Source organism: Manis javanica, chromosome 4 (genome assembly GCF_040802235.1).
Source record: "Manis javanica isolate MJ-LG chromosome 4, MJ_LKY, whole genome shotgun sequence".
NCBI classification, from domain to species: Eukaryota; Metazoa; Chordata; class Mammalia; order Pholidota; family Manidae; genus Manis; species Manis javanica.
Window position 1 is genome coordinate 79,458,098 of NC_133159.1, and position 16,165 is coordinate 79,474,262.

General features: G+C 34.0%; 1 protein-coding gene across 4 annotated transcripts in view; it reads left to right on the forward strand.

The window, feature by feature from the left end:
* The window catches only part of FNBP1L (formin binding protein 1 like), a 157,270-nt gene that overhangs the window by 118,162 nt on the left and 22,943 nt on the right, over positions 1-16,165 (forward strand). For all 4 annotated transcript variants that reach the window (XM_036998082.2, XM_036998084.2, XM_073234309.1 and 1 more), the window contains 4 exons: positions 478-531; positions 1,766-1,913; positions 2,655-2,717; positions 8,186-8,290. In XM_036998082.2, the coding sequence (XP_036853977.2) occupies positions 478-531; positions 1,766-1,913; positions 2,655-2,717; positions 8,186-8,290 (370 nt within the window). The remainder of the gene's footprint in view (positions 1-477; positions 532-1,765; positions 1,914-2,654; positions 2,718-8,185; positions 8,291-16,165) is intronic.

Genomic DNA, 16,165 nt, shown 5'->3' on the forward strand with positions numbered 1-16,165 from the left:
GATTTTCATAAAAAAGTAGAGTTATGGAGGATGATGATCAACTGTTCTTTTATCCTGTTAGTGATTTAGCTTCTGTTTTGGTTTACCATAGTTAGTATTAAAATCTCTGATTTGCAAAACAAAGTAGTGATGGTACTTCAACTGAAGTATATTTGAAGTACATGTGTTTCTGCCATGACTCAGTTTCATACACTATTTTGTTTCTTCTGTTCTTCCTCTTGCCTCTTTTTTATTTGATAGCATAATCAGTTACATTGTTATGATTATACTCATAGAAGCACAGAAATAACATTTCTTTCTGCAGGTTTTAAGAACAAAATGTAAGTAATGATCATACATTATGACGCTAATGCTAATAGATGATGCTGTTGCTGTCTTGTTTTATATCATTAAATTCTTGATTTAATGAAATTAGAAACTTTTAGAATATTTCAACAACAGTATTACTTAAAATTTTTAAAAATCTTCTTTCTGTAGAAATCTGGTTAAGAAGTACTGTCCCAAACGTTCCTCCAAAGATGAAGAGCCAAGGTAAATTATATCACCTGTTTATTGCATATTAAAAATTTAAAAAATACTTATATTTTTGTTACTTAGTAAAATAAATAATCATGCTGTTAGCTTTTCTATAAAGATTTTTTATAAGTTTGTTTCAATAAAAACATTACAGTATTTATGAAAGAAGGAACTACTATTTATTCTTATAAGGGTGAATATTCAGTGGGCTTGATAATAGTTATCTAAAAATAGTTGAAGTGTGGATTTCCAAGTAAGATGTGAACTGGGACTCCATGTGAGTGATTTAGTTTCCACAAGAAAAGGGTATTTTTTCCACACTTCATTTTGTAGTTGTCAGCCTTTTAGATTCTGGCTTTAACTCTTACAAGTAGTAAAACAATTCAGGTCATTGGGATAACAAAAAGGAGTGAGGCTTTCAGGGTAATTTTGGAATTTGGAATTGTCTATGAGTTTTCTGGCAGTCTTATACAGGGACATGTGGAAGGCCATAAAATGCGGAAACAAAAAAAACGTTTTAAGACTAGATTTAACTTTCTGTGTTACTGTCTGTTAAGATTCACAAGTTTAGTGTTGACAGAGCCCTATCTTAGCTGTCTTCCTTAAGCTATAAAAGTGTCCCCATAGTGTGTATTCAAGAAGAGCTGTACGTTTTAATACAGTGATTTTGTTTCTCTTTCCCTCCACACATTTTTTTACCCTTAATTTACCCCTTTTTACCCCTCTTGGTGCCAATCATAGTGGCACTTCGCTTCCATTCAGGATGTAGGAAGACATACAGGCAGCTGTGCCCAGAGCTGATAGCAAAATTGTTCTATAAATCAGCCATTGAGATTCATTTGAGTGGTATGATGGTAGTTTCTATACTTGAGACCAAGTACACCATCTCTGCAGCAGGTTCAGCTGCCAAGCCCAGGAATCCACTCAAGTTCATTCCCAAGCTCAGGCCAATCAGTTGGCAACTTAAGAGATTCTAGTATGCCAAAAGAGCCTGCAGGTAGTATTCTTATTATTTTTTGACCCCAAATATCCCTTTATTTATAAATTAAGACTCCTTGAAGAATACAAACATGTAAACTTGAGTTAAATGCAGGATTCTTCCTGTGCAAAGTAAATTGAGATCTAGTAGCTAGATTTAGGTCAAGTATTTTAAAATTTGTCAAGTGTTAGGGTTAATCCATAACTCACAAAAAATGTTTATAATGAAAATAAAAATAAATTTCACTAATTTTTAATATGTTTTTATCAGGTTCACCTCGTGTATAGCCTTTTTTAACATCCTTAATGAGTTAAATGACTATGCAGGACAGCGAGAAGTAGTAGCAGAAGAAATGGCACACAGAGTTTATGGCGAATTAATGAGATATGCTCATGATCTGAAAACCGAAAGAAAAATGGTAATTTTTATTGTTCTATCCAGTTACAATAGTATATGAAGTATTTTCACAGAAATAAAGTACTTTGCTTTTTAAAATAATGTATGTACAATATAATCTGGTTTTCTATTTCAATAATTTATCCTAGCTAAAATTGTCTCAAGATACTCATGCCAAGTCCTTTTGGATTTAAGATGAAGATTTGGTAAACTGCAGCCCATATGCCAGATTTAGCTTACTGCCTGTTTTTTGTTTTCTACTTCTCATGAGTAATAATTGTTTTTATCTGTTTAGATAGTTAAAAAGAAAATTGAATGAAGAATATTTCATGATGTGGAAATTGTATGAATTACAGATTTCAGTGACTAAAATAAAGTTTTATAGGAATAGACTCAAAACTCCTTCACTTCTGTATTGCGTGTGGCTGCTTTTGTGTTATATCAGCAGAGTTGAATTTTTGTAACAGAGAACATGTATCTTGCAAAGCCTAAAATATTTATCTGACCCTTTATAGAAAACGTTTGTCAGCCCCTGTGCAAGACAGTCATGTATTTTTCTAGAGATTTTATCTGTATTTACATAACATCCTATAAAATTTATTTTAGAGAGTTTTGCTTTACTACTAATCTTTTCCTAAGTGTCAATGGAGTTACATAATTGGTACCTTGAAAAAAAATAAAATGGAAAGCCTTTTTGGGACTTCAGACTTTATTTAGTATTTAAATATAATTTTTTTTTTTTGGTGGTGGTTATGATCTTCAGCATCTTCAAGAGGGACGAAAAGCTCAACAATACCTTGATATGTGTTGGAAACAGATGGATAATGTGAGTTATAATATTTTCATGGTTAGTTAACATAAAATTTTATAAGCTTGTTTAGCCCTTAATTCTCTTATGCTTCATACTTATTTGAGTTTAATATTTTTTCAATGTATGCATGGTTTGACATAGGTATAAGTAGAGAATGTGAGGTCATTTTGTCATTTTCTTTTTTTCTGTATGGTTTTATCTTGTATCAACTTTATATAATCTTCAGATAATTGCAAACTTTAAGGAAGATTCTTTTTGACTTTGCAGTAGGTGTTAGAAAATATTGATAGAGGATAATGATAGGGAAATAGTGATGTCTTAGAAGACTATTTGACTGAGACTGAGAGGACCCAGATTCTAGTAATACCTTTTTTTTAGCACCTGATTTCTTTTGGCTTCATTTTAGCATTTAAAAAATGGAGACAGTAGACTAGATTATATGAAATGTTTCTTCTGGTTCAGTGATTTCTGTAATAATGTAAATGTTTTACCACTAGGCTGCAGGTCATAGACCATCCCATTGTAAGAAATCAGATACTTGATAGGCCAAAATCACAGAAGAGTAATAATTATTTACTTTAAAAACTTTCCAAGGGTACTTAATACTATGCTTGTTCATTCTAAAGTGTTCTAGCTTGCAAATCATTTGAAAAACAAGAGGTCTACATGGAACATATTGTCTCCTTTCCTTAAAATGCTCTACTAAATGATGTTCTGTAGTATAAGATTAATATTCTTTTTGAATCCTCAGGTTAGCAAGTAGTTTATTCATTTCCTGTGTATTTTTATGAAGGACACTGTGTATTCCTTGAAAATTAGGCTGAAAGGAGTTTTTCAAATTAAATTAATCAGTTTGTTGGAAAAAGAACTTTCAAGTTTGAGTTAAAAACCTCAAGCATATATCTGCACTGTATTCAGCCTTTTTTTCTTTATAAAAGCTAGTGTTCGAAGTTTAGATTAAATTTCTGCTATGTAACCATCATAAATGTAAGAATCTAATCACCATTGCTGATTGAAAATTCTTAGGTATATTAATAGTCTGTTTTCATTTTTGTTTTTTCTTTCTAATTGGTTTCAGTAAGACTTTTAGGGAGTGTTTACATTTATTAAATTTTCAACTGACTTAATTATTCTTAGTATCTGACACCTAATGAATGTGTGTGTGTGCACGTGTGTGCATACTAGCGCCTTTTCATTTGTACAGAATAACAGACTCCTACACTTATGAACCATTGATCCCCTTAAAAACGTGTTGGTGTTGGCATAAATAATTCCTGTTAATATGTGCTGACTTGCCTTTAGAACAGTTGGAAGTTATTAAGCAAAAGTTATAGGGGTCATAAGAAAGAAGCATCAAAAAATGTAGGAGAGATTTCCTGAAGGCATTACCATTAAACAAAGGTGAGTTCAGCTCAACTCGTGTTTATTGAAGGCATCCTTGACATGTACTGGGTCCTGGTACAAAAGTGAGTAATGGCATGGTTCTTGTTTTTATGAAGCCTGCAGTCTAGTGAGGGAGACAGACAAATATAGTTTCTCTGTGATATGTAGAAATATGTGTAAGATCTCATTTCCTAATTCCGTGATTTTCTGTTTAATCAAGAAAATGAAATTGTAAAATCCCTGACATGTTTGAAATAATTGAGAAGACATTTAAAGAACTGGGAGAGACCGGTTAAATTAGTGACAAAGAGTATTGAAAATTGAGAAAAAAATTACAGAGAGTTATTAACTCCAGGATAAATAAAATAGGGAGCACCATTTTAGATGGTGGGCTTGATAATAGTTATCATTTATGATGAGGGTGGAAGAGAGTAGACTGTGAAAAAAAAATTTGAAGGAAATGGTCAGAAAATAAGGAGATAGAAGCATCAGAAATGCCAGGTATGTCAGTTAGATAGCTCTAAGTAAAAGAGCATACAAGTTTATACTGGGGCTCAGAAATGGAGCAGTTCCAGGGTTGGTCAGTAGCTCAGTGATGGTCACCAAGGAAGCCTTCTTTTTCAGTCTATCCACCTTGCCATCTTGACTATACTGACTTTTTTCCTCAAGCTTGTTCCCTTATGGTCAGTAGTTGACTTACACTGTCAAGTCCCACATCCTCCTTCAGCTTCATGCAGAAGCAGGAAAAGGGGGGCATTTCTCTTCTGTTTCTTTTTATCAAGAAAGGAAAGCTTTCCTAGTAAACCCCCAGCAGACTTCCTCATGAGTGTGTCTTTGACAGGATTAGATTACTTGACTGTGCGCCAGCTTGGGGGAAGCTGGTCAAGCAAGTATCAGCTATTCAGCCTCTAGAGTGGGAAGTGAGCTTTTCTAATAAAGGATGGGAGAGGAGAAGTGGCTGTTGATTAGTCTGCTACATAAAGGATGAATAAAGGAGAATCTTTTGCAGTATATGACTATATTATACAATGATTATAGTATAATTTCAGGGAAGGAGTATTTTTAGTATTATTATACTAGTGATTTTTTTGCTGTTGCAAGGAAATAATGCAGGCTTTTTTCATAAATAATAAGATACCTCATATTATAATACTTTTGTATATAAAAATAACCTCAAATTGCTTCCAAATTTGTAGCCACTAACTTGAAAACAGCTCTGACCTGAGTTTCAGAGAATTAAACTTGGAAAGTTTTTTTTAATGTAAAAATTTAATCATAATTGTCACAGGAAAGTGATATTCTGTGTATTCAGATATATGTATGTGCTTTGAGTAGATTGTGTCTCATTTGATGTCTCATGCTAATCATAATAGTAAGTACATTTAAAGGATTTTATGAAAAATTTCTGAGCACATTTTTTATGTAAATTGCAGGTATGTCTGGTTCTAGCTATATGGTAAACTGAGCTAACTCAGAAAATGTTTGGCTACAAATACCTAGATAAAATAGCTAAAATATTCTATATTTAGTATTGCTTATATTTTATAAATAATCTAATCCTGTCAAAGACACTCATGAGGAAGTCTGCTGGGGGTTTACTGGGAAAGCTTTCCTTTCTCTTATGAGAGCTGCCTGAAGGAAAGGAACACACCTGACTTGTAAAAACTAAGGGTAAACTAAAAGCCAGATTAATAGGTACATGAACCGATACAGTGGCATTTGAAAAATGGGGCAGAGATACTGGGATATGGTGGCTTACTAGACCTTGCTCTAAGGGCTTAGATTTTAATACTCATACAGGGACAGAGTTATGTTTTAGCTTTGTATGTTGTGGAGAGTTGGAACTGATACCTCTGTATAAAGTTCACACCTTCAAAGGACTAAATCTTTAGTGGAAGGTAGACTGTAAGAACTTTGCCTATTGGCCAGAGGAGACAGCAAAGAGACTTATCTCTGTCTGAAGATCAAAGGTGGGGAGGTATCCAATGAGAAATTTAAACCTTTGACCTTGTAGTTATGAGGCAAATGTGCATGATATGTGTAGTTTTGTAATACCCAAGACAAGGAATGGAATTCGTAACTGGTTCTAATGAGGGGGTTAGGTAAACAAAATGTTGAAATCTTCTACTTTCTTAAAAGGAATTCTCAGAATATAGGTAGCAAGGTATGTATTTCTCCAGGCAAGAAATTGGAAGAATCTCCTCTGAGGCATCTAACCAGCTTGAGGGGAAAGGTTTTATAGAAAATGATACCAGGGTTTCTCTAAGGAACTGCCTGGCCATGCCACCCTAGAGGAAAAAGACCATAATCCACAAGCCCCACCTGCAAGGCTTTCAGTGGGCTTTTAAAATAAGATCAGATGGGTAAGGATCCTAGACATTTAAAGAAAGTATCTAATGCAAACACCAGAGAACAAAACTAATATGCAGGGAAAAAACCAGTTTTGAAAAAACAGTGACTGTGAAAGGAAATGGAAATTGAAAAGCAAAAACAAGCACCCAAAAAACACCCAAAATTATTACTAGTGTTCTCAAAGGGAATCGAGAAGATATTATATCCATGAAATGGGAAGAAGATAGTATTAAAAAAAGGAACATACAAAGAACAAAAAAGGACATTATGGCAGCAGAAATGAAAAACTCATTGAAGAGAATGAAATCTAAGTAACTTCTCAGAATGTAGGGCAAAACATCAGAGATGGAAAATATGAGAGAAAAGATAAAAAAATTAGAGTACTTGTCCTATAGGTTTATTTTTATAATAAGCATCCTAAGAAAGAGAAAACACAGAAATGGACAGACAAAAATAATTCAAGATTTCCCCAGGATAGAAAGGACATGTTTCTAGATGGGAAGGGTTTTTCTAGGTATCCGTACCCAGCACAGTGGATTCACAAGACATATCTTCATGAGATTTCAGAACAGTTAGAGAATATCCTACCAGCCTCCAGAGAGGAAAACAAAACAGAAAGTGAACATCTTTTATGAAAAGAATCAGGAGTCAGAATGGGATTAGGAAGCTTGAAGACAGTGTCTTGGTACTTTAACATTTCTCAGGGAAGACAATGTCAACTCAGAGTTTCATATCTAGCCAAATTTTACCAATAAACAGTGATGGTAAAGATATTTTCAGTGGTTGAAACTTAAAAAATTATCTCTCACAAACCTTTTAGGAAGCTACTGGTTAATATGTTGCAGCAAAATAAGAAAATGAACTAAGAAAAAGAAAGGTGTGAAATGAGGAAGTAGAAGATTCAAATCAAGGGAGGTTGAAACGAACCCCCAGGAAAATGGTGAAGGGAAATGCCAAGGTAACAGCTATGCAGTAGGCGTAGTTTTGGCACCCAGTCCAAATTTCAGCAGGTCAAAAGTATTTGGGAGAGAGTTTATTTAAAAAAAAAAAAAAGGTAAAATAGAATTCTAAGTGTCTTTGAATAAACTGAGAAGATATTTCAAGAACTGGGGAAAGTGTGGTTGAATTAGAGAAGAGTACATTGAAAACTAAGCAAATTTTAAAAAAAGATACTCCAGGAATAAAAAAGTATGCAGTAAATGAAATATGATACATGTCACATGCCTCAGTTGTAAATAGCTTTTACAAAGTCATAGCAACTTGAGTTACATTAAAAAAATTTTTAAAGAGAGAAAAGAAATTCCTGGAAGAAACAATATAAAACTATTCTGGAGGGGTATTTCCACATCTTGAGCTATATTGGGATCCCACCAAAAAATAAGTAAACACCAAAATCAAACAAATAAATTTATAAAACCAAACCCACAAAATACCTAACCAAAAGTCCTGCTGAGGATGGGCTTATAATAAAAAACTACAAAATATATATGATTTTTTTTTCTTATTGAGAAGAGATGAGATATATAATAAATAGTCATGCCTGTGCTCTATGATTTTTTTTCTTCACTTTCTATGTCTGGTATTTAAGGCATATGGATTGATTGTAATGTAATAGTAAAATTTCTAATTTAGAAAAATTTTTACTTCTGGTGTTCAATTGTGCAAAATACACACTGACACCATTTTAAAGTTGTTTTTTTAACCATCTATTTTTATTTCTCATTGTGATATTTAAATTTTTCTAACAGAGTAAAAAGAAATTTGAAAGAGAATGTAGAGAGGCAGAAAAGGCACAACAGAGTTATGAAAGATTGGATAATGATACTAATGCAACCAAGGCAGATGTTGAAAAGGTAAGAAATAATACTAACCAACTTTAATACCAAAATATTATTACTTGCGTATTCAGAGTAGTTAAAGTATTTGTATTGGTTATTTGTTTCCCCAAGATAAACAGTGTGTCTAAATCTAAAATACACAAAATATTTGCATACTCTTAAGTTAACACATGTTAGTCTAAGAAAGTAATTAATATGTATTAATTTATGTTAAATATCTTGTCTGCATTCAGAATGCATAGGAAAGACATAGTTGCTATTGGAAATGAGCTTCTATTCAATTCTGCAGAAGTGGATAGAATTTCAATTCCAAAATAGGATTGAAATTCTAAGGGGTATTGATGGTTATATGCAAATGGTGGTTGGGTGTTGTGCTTCCCCAACTTTCCAGAAGGGAAACATGATAAAACTGTTGGAAGTAGGTGATATCAGCTCTTAGAGTGTCTGTTTATTTACTCATTCATTTTGGAAAACTGGACCCTCTCTTGTCACTCACTTATTCTGGGCCATTCTGTAACATAACTCTGGTAGTATCAGTCCTGTAAGTATTGCTGCTTAGCTGCTGCTTCTCCCCTGCTACATGCTATCTTGGAACATTGGACATAGTGCTGAAATGTTGGGATTTTGAAATACAGATGAACCTTACTGTATATTTTTGTGTATACAAAGATATTCATGTATTTTCTCCTTGGGATTTTACAATTTCCTGGAGACGTAACAGGAAAAAAGAAGAAAGAGAGGAATACTTTTTCTGCCATTCATTTCCTTTACCAATTAAAAAAAGAAAAGCTCTAAAATTACATAAATAAGTTCCAGATTACAATTACCTCAAATGTTTTATAGTATAACTTGTGATGCTTGTATCTTCTCTACCCTATTTTTAATGACTTAAGCCTCTAATGATAGTTAAGTTCCCCTGTCATTGGAAATACAGTTGTCTTAAAGCAGTCTGTTCATTTTTTTATCCCCAACTTTAACACTTCCTTATATTGACCCACTTGTCTCCCTGTTCAATTTTAGTTTCTCTGAGGTATTAGAAAAATATTAGTCTAGTTTTTCTCATAATGCCTTTTTAGATATTTGTAGATATTTTCTACCTCCTAGATGAACTATTTATTGTATTCAATATTCCACATGTGAAATCATTTCAGGTTACCTTTCAATATGACTACTTTCCTTTATACCCTTTGTTTTAATTGAAGTATGGTTGGTATACAATATTATATTGGTTTTAGGTGTACAATATTGTGAGTTGACAATCTACATTAATTTTGGGATGAAATGCTCATCCCAAGAAGTATAGTTATCATCTGTCAACATGCAAAGATATTACAGTATGATTGGCTATATTCCCTATGCTGTACTTTCATCCCCATGACTAATTTATATTACAATTGAAGTTTTGTCCCTCTTTCTCCACTTCACCTACTTCACTGGCCCCTTCCTTCTCAGTGGCAACCCCAGCAGTCTATTCTCTGTGTCTCTGAGTACGTTTCTATTTTGTTTGTTGTTTTGTTTTTTAGATTCCACGTTTAAGTGAAATAATATGGTATTTGTCTTTCTCTGCCTGGCTTATTTCACTTAACCTAATATCCTCTAGGTCCATTCATGTCACAAATGGTAAGATTTTCTTTTTTATGGCTGAGTAACATTCCATTGTGTGTGTGTGTGTGTGTGTGTATGTATATATATATGTACATATATGTATGTACACACACACACACACAAATGTACCACAATAGTGTTTTTATTTTCTTCAGGTAAATTCCCAGAAGTGGAATTACTGGGTCCTATGGTATTTTCTATTTTTAGTTTTTTGAGAACCCTTCCTACTGCTTTCCACAGCACCTGTACCAATTTACATTCCCACCAACAGTGTATGAGGTTTCCCTTTTCTCCACATCCTTGCCAATACTTGTTATTTCTTGTCTTTTGGGTAATAGATGCTCTAATTGATGTGAGGTAATAATCTCATTATGGTTTTGATTTCCATTTCCTTGATGATTAGTGATGTTAAGCATCTTTCCATGTGCCTGTTGGCTATCTGTACATTGTCTTTGGTAAAATAAAGTTCCTCTGCCCAGTTTTATTAGGGTTGTTATTTTTTCTTGGTGTTGAGTTGTATGAATTCTTTGTATATTTTGGATATTAGCCACTTATTGGATATCATTTGCAAATATATTTGCCCACATAGCAGTTTGCCTTTCATTTTTTTGATGGTTTCCTTTGTTATGCAGAATTTCAATTTTTTAGACCTATTTGTTTATTTTTGCTTTTGTTTCCTTTGCCTGGGAAATGGATATAGGAAAAAATTATTAATATTGATATTCAAGAGTTTACTGCCTATGTTTTCTTCTAAGAGTTTTATGATTTCAGGTCTTACATTTAGGTCTTTAATCCACAAAGTTTATTTTTGTGTATGGTGTAAGACAATGATCCAGTTTCATCCTCTTGCATGTAGCTATCTAGTTTTCCCAACACCATTTATTGAAGAGAATGTCTTTTCCCCATTGTATATTCTTGTCTTCTTTGTAAGCATTGGTTTATTTCTGGGTTTTAAAACAGTAGATACATGGATCAGTGAACAGAATGGCCAGAACTTCTTTCACCCAGTGTCTTGCAGTGTTCAGACTACAGGTCTTTCATCTCCTTGGTAAAATTTATTCCTAGGTATTTATTCTTACTGATACTGTTGTAAATGGGGTTTCTTTCTTAATTTCTCTTTCTGATAGCTTGTTGTTATTATATAGAAATGCAACAGATTTCTGTGTATCGATTTTGTATCCTTCAACTTCACTGAATTCCTTTATTTTAATAGTTTTGTGATAGTCTTCAGGGTTTTCTATATATACTGTCATGTCATCTGCAAATAGTGATGATTTTACATCTTCCTTAGAAATTTGGGTGCCTTTTTATGTCTTTTTCTTGCCTGACTGCTGTGGCTAGTACTTCATATGTTGAATAAAAGTGGTGAGAATGGGCATCCTTGTCTTGTTCCTGATGTGAGAGGAAAAGCTTTCAGCTTTTTGCCATTGAGTAATGATGTTAGCTGTGTGTTTGTCATATACGGCCTTTATTATGTTGACGTATGTTTTCTCTACCCACTTTGTTGAGAGTTTCTAACATGAATGGATGTTGAATTTTATCAAATACTTTTTAAGCATTTATTGAGATTATTTTAGGATTTTTATCCTTTGTTTTGTTAATATGATATATCACATTGATTGATTTGTGGATATTGAACCATTCTTGCATCTCTGGAATGAATCTCACTTGGGTGTGATGAATGATGTATTTTTGAATTTGGTTTGCTAATATTTTGTTGATGATTTTTGTATCTGTTCATCTGGGATATTGGTCTGTAATTTTCTTTTGTAATCTTTTTGTCTGGTTTACTATTGAATAATGATGCTCATATAATGAGTTTGGATGTATTCTGAGCACTCTATTTTTTGGAATACTTTAAGAATGACAAGTACTAGCTTTTCTTTAAAATGTTTGATAGAATTCACCTGTGAAGCCATCTGGTTCTAGTATTTTTTTTGTTGGGAGTTTTTTGATTACCAATTCAATTTGATTACTAGTAATTGGTTTGTTCACATTTTCTAATTCTTCCTTGGTCAGTCTTGGAAGATTGTATGTTTCTAGAAATTTATCCATTTCTTCTTTGTTGCCCAATTTATTGGCATGTAAGTTTTCAAAGAATTCTCTTATCCTTTCAAATTCTGTGGTGTTGGTTGTAATTCCTTCTGTTTCATTTCTGATTTTATTTGTGTCCTCTCTTTTTCTTGATATGCCTGGCTAAAGGTTTGTCAATTTTGTTTATCTTTCAAAGAACCAGCACTGGATTTCATCTATTTTTTTTTTTCCTATTGTTTTCTTAGTGGCTATTTCACTTACTTCTGCTCTGATATTTATTATGTCCCTCCTACTACCTTTGGGCTTTGTTTCTTCTTTTTCTAGTTCCTTTAGTTGTAAGATTAAATTGTTTATTTGAGATTGTTCTTTTTTGAGTTAGGCCTGTATCAGTCTGAATTTCCCTCTTAGACCTGCTTTTGCTGCATCCCCCAGATTTTGAACTGTTGTGTTTGTTTTCATTAGTCTCCATGTATTTTTTTATTTCCTCTTTTAGTTGTTCATTGATCTATGGATTATTTAGAAGCATGTTCTTAGCCTTCACGTGTTTATGTTTTTTCCAGTTTTTTCTTGTCATTGATTTTCAGTTTTATACTGTTATCATCAGGAAAGATGCTTGATATGATTTTAGTCTTCTTAGATTTATTAGACTTGTTTGGTGACCTAACATGTGAACTGCAAAATGTTCCATGCACACTTTAGGAAAATGTGTATTCTGCTGATTTTGAGTCAAATGTTCTTTATATATCTGTTAAGTCCATCTGGTCTACTGTGTCATTCAGCACCTCTGTTTTCGTACTGATTTTCTGTCTGGATGATCTATCCATTGATGTAATTGGGGTGTTAAACACTCTTTCGGTTATTGTATTGCTGTCACTTTCTACTTTTATGCTTTTAGTATTTGCTTTATATATTTAGGTGCTCCTATGTTGGGTACATAGATACTTATAGTTGTTACATCCTCTCATTGAACTGATCCCTTTATCATTACTTAATGTCTTTTTTTGTCTTTCATTACTTCCTTTATTTTAAAATTTATTTTTGTCTGATCCTGCTTCTTTTCCACTTCTATTTGCTTGGAATATCTTTTTCCATCCCTTCACTTTCAGTTTCTATGTGTCTTTAGGTCTGAAGTGAATCTCTGGTAGGCATCATGTACATGGGTCTTATTTCTTTATCCATTCAGCTACCATACCATATGTCTTCAGATTGGAGCATTTAGGCCATTTACTTGATGGGTATGTACTTATTGCCATTTTATTAATTTTTTTCTGGTTGTTTTTGTAGTTCCTTTCTCTTCTTCCTCTTTTATGCTCGTCCCTTATGATTTGATAGTTTTCTTTAGGGTTGTGCTTGGATTCCTTTTTATTTATTTTTTGCATTTCTTTTATAGGCTTTAGGTTTGTGGTTACCATAAAGTTCATGTATATCAGCCTCTATATATATATAACAGTCTGTATTATTAGCTTGATGGTCACTTAATTTCAAACACATTCTTGAAGTACTATCTTATTATTCCCCCTTCCATGTTTTATATACATGATGTCATAATTAATTTACATCTTTTAATTTTGTGTATCCCTTGACTAATTTTTATGTATAATTGATTTTACTGCTTTTGTCTTTTGAACTTCATACTTGCTTTGTAAGTGATTGGTCTGCTACCTTTATTGTAGGTTTGTTTTCAAAATTTTTTTTTCCATTTAAAGAAGTACCTTTAATATATCCTGTAAGACCACTTTAATGGTGATGAATTCCTTGAACATTTGTTCATCTGGAAAACTTTTTATCTCTTCTTCAATTCTGAATGATAAACTTGGTGGATAGAATTTTCTTTGCTGTAGATTTTTCCTTTTCAGCAGTTTGAATATTTCATTTCACTCCCTTCTGGCCTATAAAGTTTCTGCTGAAAAATCTGCTGCTAGCCTTGGGGGGTTTCCACTATATGTAACTATGTGCCTTTCTCTTGCTGATTTAAGATTTTTCTCTTTATCTTTAATCTTTGCTATTTTAATTAATGTGTCTTGGTGTGGACCCCCTTGGTTTCATGTTATTAGAGGCTCTCTGCACTTCTAGGACCTGAATTTTTGTTTCCTTCCCCTGGTAAGGGAAGTTTTCAGCTATTTTTTCTTCAAGTAGAATTCTCCCTTTTTCTCTCTCACTTCCTCTTCCTGGACCCCCGTTTTGTTACTGTTGTTTCATTTGGAGTTGTCACAGAACTCTCTAGGCATCTTCTCATTTTTAGAAATTCCTCTGTTACTTGGCTTGGATACTTTCTACTACTTTGTCTCCCAGATTGCTGATACATTCTTCTGTGTCCTCTAATCTGCTATTAATTTCCTCATTTTAGTTTTCATTTCAGTTACTGTATTCTTCAGCTCTGACCGGATCTTTTTTTATATTTCCTATCTCTTTGTTGAAATCCTCCCTGAGTTCATCTATGCTTTCTCTAGTTCAGTGAACATCTTTATGACCATTACTTTGAATTCTTTATCAAGTAGATTGCTTATCTCCATTTCACTTAGCACTTTTTCTGGTGTTTTGTCTTGTTCTTTTGTTTAGAACATATTCCTATTCCTCTTTTTTTTTGTTTGGTTCTCTGTGTGTGTTTCTATGTATTAGATAAATTAGCTATGACTCCTGTTCTTGAAATTAGTGGCTTTATGTAGTAGGGTCCTGTGGTGTCCAGAAGTACACAACCCCCTGCTCACCAGAATTAGATGCTCCAGTGGTGTCGCTTGTAGGCTGTGTTCTCCTTCCTGTTGTGGCTGAGCCACTGCTTCTGTTGGCGGATTGTGAATTAGGTCAGCACTCAGCTTGGCTGTCACAGTGGCTGATCACCATTGCTCTTGCTTCAGTATGCAGTGCTGGTGGATCTTAATGACTGGGTTGCTCTGTTGCCATGTTCTGTGGGTGGAGCCTGCACGCAGCCTGGCTCCCAGCAATGGCGGATGCTGCTATTGCTAGGCTGGGTGTTTAGGGTGAGGAAGTCTTAAGGCTGATGCTGGAGCAGAGCAAGTGGGGTGATGGAGAGTTTCAGAACTGCCTCCTGCAAGCATCTGACAAGCTGGGCTTACTAAGTGTTGGAGAAGTGGTGTCCATTCACCCTTTTTCCTCCAAAGAGAAATTTAGACCTCTTTCTCTCTGACACATTCCCAAGGTTATTAAATCTCCTTTCAAACTGATGCCTCTTTGTTGGGTCTGAGTGATCAACATAGCGTGCCAGTCCTCCAGGAGCGGAGAGACCTGGCTTCCCATAACTCTCCAACTCTCCCTGACATCCAGCCCCTTTGATTTCAAGCCAGTGGTATGGGGACTTGTGTTCTTGGAGCAGATCTCCAGGGCAAGGTGTGCCAGGTTTCTGGGCACTTTTCTCCTCCCTACTCCATTCCTCTCTGTCTTACTTGTGGGTTGGGATGGGGAAGAACTTGGATCCTAATTGATCATGGCCTGCCTCTTTACCCTTCTCAATGTGGTCTTCTTTTTTTCCATAGTGTAGAAGGTGTGTTCTGCCAGACTTTAAGTCATTTTCAGTGTTGATTGTATTAGATGTAGTTGCTTCCGTGGCATATACGTGGGAAGAAGTTATCACAGTGACCTTCTATTTTACCATCTTCCTCTGCCTCTCTGGATACTCTTTAATTAATTAATATCCCACTTAAAGTATGTTACCTTCAATTGGATATAATAAAGCAAGGTGTGGTCTGATTAGTCTGGGTATGATTACCTCTCTTGTTTTCAACACTAAATTTGATAGCCTAAATGTATATGAACTTCCTGGGTAAATCACATTGTTTGGATTTACTCACATTGAGTTAATGGTAACTAAAATCCCTTTGTCTTTCACATAAGGTATGGTATGAGAATGTGTGTCTCAGAATTTGTGCTGGTGGTATTTTAAATGTACATCTACATCTGTATCAATTATTAGATTTAATTCTGCTGTTAAGGAGAAAAGGAATAGGAGTGAATGAATGTGAATTTATGGTCCCAGGTTGGAACTTCAAATGTATTTTCTGTAGGAATGGTTTGTGGTATGGTGTTTAGTTTCCATAGTAATTATATATAGTAATCTTCAACTACTCTGGATTAAATGTATTTTTATGGCTATACCTGAGATCTTGACTATGACATATTTCTGTAGGTCAGTTTGCTTCTGAGTTCAGAAGAACTAACCTGTGTATCTACCATTAGAAGGTTACAAACTGCATTTGTAGAAACTACAATTAGAATAATGAAGTGTATTCATAGGTG